General features: G+C 41.9%; 1 protein-coding gene across 1 annotated transcript; it reads right to left on the reverse strand.

The window, feature by feature from the left end:
- Positions 1-375: 375 nt before the first annotated feature.
- Positions 376-1,371, reverse strand: LOC132011206 (olfactory receptor 52L1-like). Its single transcript, XM_059389485.1, has one exon. It carries the CDS (start codon positions 1,369-1,371, stop codon positions 376-378), a length of 996 nt encoding a protein of 331 aa, XP_059245468.1.
- Between the last annotated feature and the right edge of the window lie 3,843 nt (positions 1,372-5,214).

Consider the following 5,214-nt stretch of genomic DNA (forward strand, 5'->3'; position numbering starts at 1 on the left):
ACACTCTAAAACCAAAGACACTGGGATTTCCCATTCCCTTACCAGATGCTGTTGTACACTTATTAGCTGAAGCCAGGAAAAAAATGGCTTATCCAAAGCTCTTTTCTCCAGTCCTCAAGTCACCTCAACACAGGCATAGAGAAATGTTGGGATTAAAAGCAAAAGAAGCCATAGGAAAATAATCAAAACTCAAGCTATCTAGGTAACTAAATTAGTGATGGATCTGAGTCCCCAGCGGTGTTCTTTGCCAGGAGACTAGCAGGACAGAAAGAACTCCTCACTGCAGAATGATCTCTATCCACAGAGTCTAGACCAGACAGGGACTCTTGGCTGTACCTTTGGCAGCAACCTCAGAAGAAAATAATGGGGATGTGTTCAGATCTGTCCTTTTAGGGAGAAAACCCTCATCACTCGGTGGCGGATCTGCCGGGTCTTCACCCCATAGACAAGAGGGTTGAGTGCAGGTGGCACAAGGAGGTAGAGGGTGGCCAGAAGAATATGAACATGATGGGGTACATGGTGGCCAAAGCGATGAGTGAGAAAGGAGAACATCCCTGGAATATAGAAGATCAGGATGACACAAATATGAGACCCACATGTGCTAAAGGCCTTAAGACGAGCCTCTCCCCCTGGTACCTTCAGCACAGTCTGAAGGATGAGACCATAGGAAATACCAATGGCCACAACATCTATCCCAACCACAAGCAGGGCCACTGCCAACCCATAAGCTCGGTTTACTGTGGTTTCTGAGCAGGCCAGTTTTACCACAGCCATATGTTCACAATAGGCATGGCCTATGATGGTGGCCCGGCAGAAGATGAGTCTCTGCAACAGGATAGGGAAGGGGAGGAGGAGGACCAATCCCCGTACCAACACTGCCATCCCAATGCGCCCTATGATCCCTGGATGCAAGATGGTAGAATGGTGCAGAGGGTGACAAATGGCTACATAGCGATCCAGAGCCATGGCCACAAGTACACCTGACTCCATGGAAGAGAACGCATGGATGAAGAACATCTGGATCAGGCAGACAGTGTACCCAATCTCATGGGCATGAACCAGGAGTACCGCAAGGGTTTTGGGCGCAGTGGAGGAGGCCAGCACCAGGTCAATGCCAGAGAGCATGGCCAGAAAGAGGTACATAGGCTGGTGCAAGGATGAGTCAGTCCAGATGATGAAGATGATGCTCACATTGCCCATTACAGCAAGAAGATAAAGGATACACAGTGGCAATGCTATCCAGTGCTGGCTTTCCTCCAAGCCGGGGATGCCCATCAGGAAAAAAGAAGGGTGGAGTAGCCTCCAGCTTGAATTATTAAAGGCCATCATCAATGGCTTGGACACAGAAGAGAGAAAAGAAACCAAAATCATGATCTCTCCATTCCTGGTGGGTTATCCCAGTGTCTAGATCTGGCCACCATCTTCATGAGAAGAAAGAAGCTGAAAGTGAAACACAAGCAAATAAGTGAGATACAAAGAAGAGAATCCCCTGGTCTTGAGATAACGTTTTTAAGGTGAGACATCCACAATTCTGAACTACAATGGGTCTAGTTTCATTTACAGGTAAGAGTAAGCACTCTGCTTTTAGAGAGATGTTTAAACTCTACCATTCAATTACTTCTCACTTGGAATGTCCACTGGAAAGGATCCTCTGCAGCCCCTCTTGCCATTGCTGAATGCTGTAAATCAATCTGTTCTCTTTAAAGTATTCTCCCTCAGTTTCCACAACACAGCAGCCTCCAGTTGTCCCTCCTATGTCTCCCATCCCACCCCCTTCTTCATCTACCTCTCTCTTATGTGGTGTTGATTCCAGGGTCCCATCCTCTCCTCTCTTCCCTGTTCTGTACATTATCCCTGATTGAGTTCATCCATTTATTAGTATTGTAACCAATTACGTCCTTTAATTTCTTCCAAATCCAGGTTTCTGAGTCAAATACTTTTCTGCAACCCAGATCTATTTTGCATTTATCTATACCTAAATATCTATACCACACACTCAAGGAATTCAAGACTGAATTAACTTGTTTACTCCCCAAATCCACTCTACCTCCTTCATGCTCATAGCTTTGTATGTTAAATCACTATATGTACCTATTCAACCCAATGTAGAAACCTGTAAGGATCCTTTCTCATTCTTATCTCTCCTCTCTTTTACTTGTGACCAGTTCCTGTTGACTACAGTTTAAACTCTTTTGATCCAGTCATTCTTCTTAGCCCCCAGTGTCACTGCTTAGTGACACACTCCTAACCTCTATCCTCTTAGATCTCTCTGACTTTGATTTCATACCTTTCAAACCAGTCTCCATGTAGTAGGAGGGTGTTTTGTAACATACAGATGTCATCTTCTCACTTCTGAGATTAAAACACTTAGTCCATTAAACCCATGGAATAAAATCATACATTTAAGACTGGTGTACAAAATTTCAAAGTTTATCTGATATACATCACCTTAAATCAATTGTAGTTATCATTATCATTAACATTTATAAAAAAACATTGCTAAATATGAGATTATCGCCTCTTTCCTTTTTGCTTTGTCCACATGAATCTGTTTCTGTCTCAAATTTTTGCTGTTTATGTCTCACCATGAAGTCATGATGATTCAGTGTTCTTGAAACCCCCATATTAACAAGTCATACAATTAAACAGGTGTTCTGTTTATTCTTCTCCATGCGATTCACTTCTAGGGCATTAAAACAAACAACATGACACTGGATCTGTTTGCATCTATATTTTTGTCTTAAGAAACAGACATGGTCTGAAATAATTGTATTTTTATACATAAGGGAGAGGTTCACATGTATATCTATATAAAAAAGAGTCAATGAAGACTCAGGTCCTTCAGATTGTGCATCTATAGATCACTCCTAGTGTCATTTTCATGAATCAATGATGACTACAGTATTGTTTCCAATCTCTGAACATAGCAGTTACAAAATCTGAAAGGACAGATAGGCACATAACTCCCAGTGTGTTTTCATTCCATATTCAAATCCACTTATAACTGCAAGTAACAGTAACATATTTTTATTCAGACCTCCAGGAAAATCCCATAATTATAAAAATTCATATTTTAGTACTTGACATTCTGTATGGTGAGAAAATTAAGTCTCTTTCTTAACTACACCCTCTCTGCTGTAGGTTTCAGCCCATGTCTCAGTTTTCAGCTGAGGAGTCAGAGAACAGCTCTCCATTTGTGGGAGGTCACCCATTGTTTTGATAGGAGCAGTGTCAGCAGAGAAGTGGAGGATGGAGCCCAATACAATGGGTAAGGGAGAGAGAACAGACACACAGGTACCCGAGTACCACCTGCCTCTTTATGCTGTGTGATTTGTAGTCTAGAGCAAAAGCCTAGGGCTATTTCTTAAAAATTAATTGCTAAAGTCAACAAGAGATGCCCCAGTAATTCTTAGAGGAAAAGCAGAACAGACTTTATTCCAAAGACCTAGGGGAAGGTATATTTAGTTCTCTGAGCAGGAAGCAGAGTACAATTAGCGAAAACTGGAGTTGTACATTCATATTTATTCACATAAATTCAGTCCAAGCAACCTGTCTTCTATGAAGCCATCCCTAAATTCTGTAATTCGGCATGGCATGCCTCCTTTTCTTCCCTATCAAATCACTTTACCAGTCATGTCATTGCACTGACTCCCTTGTACTGGAAAACCTATCAGTGTGTTGGTGCTTGGAGATCAGGGGCTATGTCTTGCTTGGGGCAGCAGTCCTGGGGCAATTTTCAGAAGTACAGAATCTAGCTAGTACTTAGCAATGTTTGCTTAATACTTTATGATTATATTATAATATTATATTACTAATATTATATTATATAATGTAACATAAAATATTACAATATTATTTTACAAATAAACAGATGAGTATATAAAACAACCATAGACAAAAACTTGAGGGATTAGCAGATGTGGGTATCTGTGAGGGATGAACTGATTGGGCCTCATGCTCCTCACCTGAAGTGATGTTCTGGGTGCTTCATGTCAGAAGGAACCCTGTTGAATCTCTATGCCAGAAAAGTCTATAGCAGGATCCCAGCTGTGTGTCAGAATTGAGGGCCACCTCTGGTCACTGCTGGTCACTTCTATCACTATGTCTGTCATTGCAGGCGGGGAGCGCAGGCAGCCCTCTGTGGGCTATGGCTTGTCCCTGTTTCCATAATCTCTAAAGTGGCATGGACTTGATCATAGTGGTAAAAGAGAGATTCAGGGACACGGAGATTATGAGAGGGCATAGAAACAATGGGTTCACAATGATGACCTACTAGGAGAGGGAAAAACAAAAATCAAACCCTTAGAGGCAGCGTTCAGGTGTCAAATTCAAGACACATATACAATCAGCAAAATACACCTGGTACAGGGGGTCAATTCTCCTGATCTCCAGGCTACCTCTGAGTATGCGTATCTCACAGTCTTGATTCAGGAGAGAACTGAGAAAAAGGAGAAAATTGCCAGACTCAAAGTTTCCATTATGGTCTTCTCTGCTCAGCTACAGAAATACCCTAAATCCCCAGTTTAGTCTACATGATGACCACCTGTCCCATGAGACTAACATGAGACTAACAGTGATGAAGGGGATTTTACATTCAAAAAAGCTATACAGAAATTTCTGAATACCAAAAAGGAAACCAAACACATCACTTGGGTTCAAAGATAAAGATTTCCAGGATGATATTCTCCTAGCTCTGGCAAGACTTGGGTTAAGTGGGTTAATTAACTATGTCTACATGCATCGTATATGATGATGAGGATGTTAAGCTAGGATGCTAAAGTCCTCTGTGAATGACTATGAAGATTCAACCATGGCTTTCGTTAGTATTGGAAAACTCAAAGGTTACCAATGCATGGTCTGAAGGGCAGAAGCTAAGAGGAATTGAACAGAAAGGTTTAGTTTTGAGAAGTCAGACCTGGAGAGAACAGCTACTCTGAGGCAAAAGAAAATAAACTTAAGACAACAAAAGTTGTCAGACCAGATGTATTGGAAGACTCAGAGCTGCAGTAGCCAACCAAGAAATAGCTCCTATCGGAGGAGTCAAGATGGCAGAGAAGTAGCAAGCTGAGACTGCTTCAGCTAGCCGGAGATCAGCTAGATAGCTTATCTAAAGATTGCAAACACCTGAAAATCCATCGGCAGATCGAAGTGAAGAAGAACAGCAATTCTGGAAACAGAAAAACAACCACTTTCTGAAAGGTAGGACCGGCGGAG

This window comes from Mustela nigripes, chromosome 1 (assembly GCF_022355385.1).
Source record: "Mustela nigripes isolate SB6536 chromosome 1, MUSNIG.SB6536, whole genome shotgun sequence".
NCBI classification, from domain to species: Eukaryota; Metazoa; Chordata; class Mammalia; order Carnivora; family Mustelidae; genus Mustela; species Mustela nigripes.

Coding starts and splice junctions, on each gene's coding strand:
- LOC132011206 (XM_059389485.1), bottom strand. CDS start 1,371: ATGATTTTGGTTTCTTTTCTCTCTTCTGTGTCCAAGCCATTGATGATG.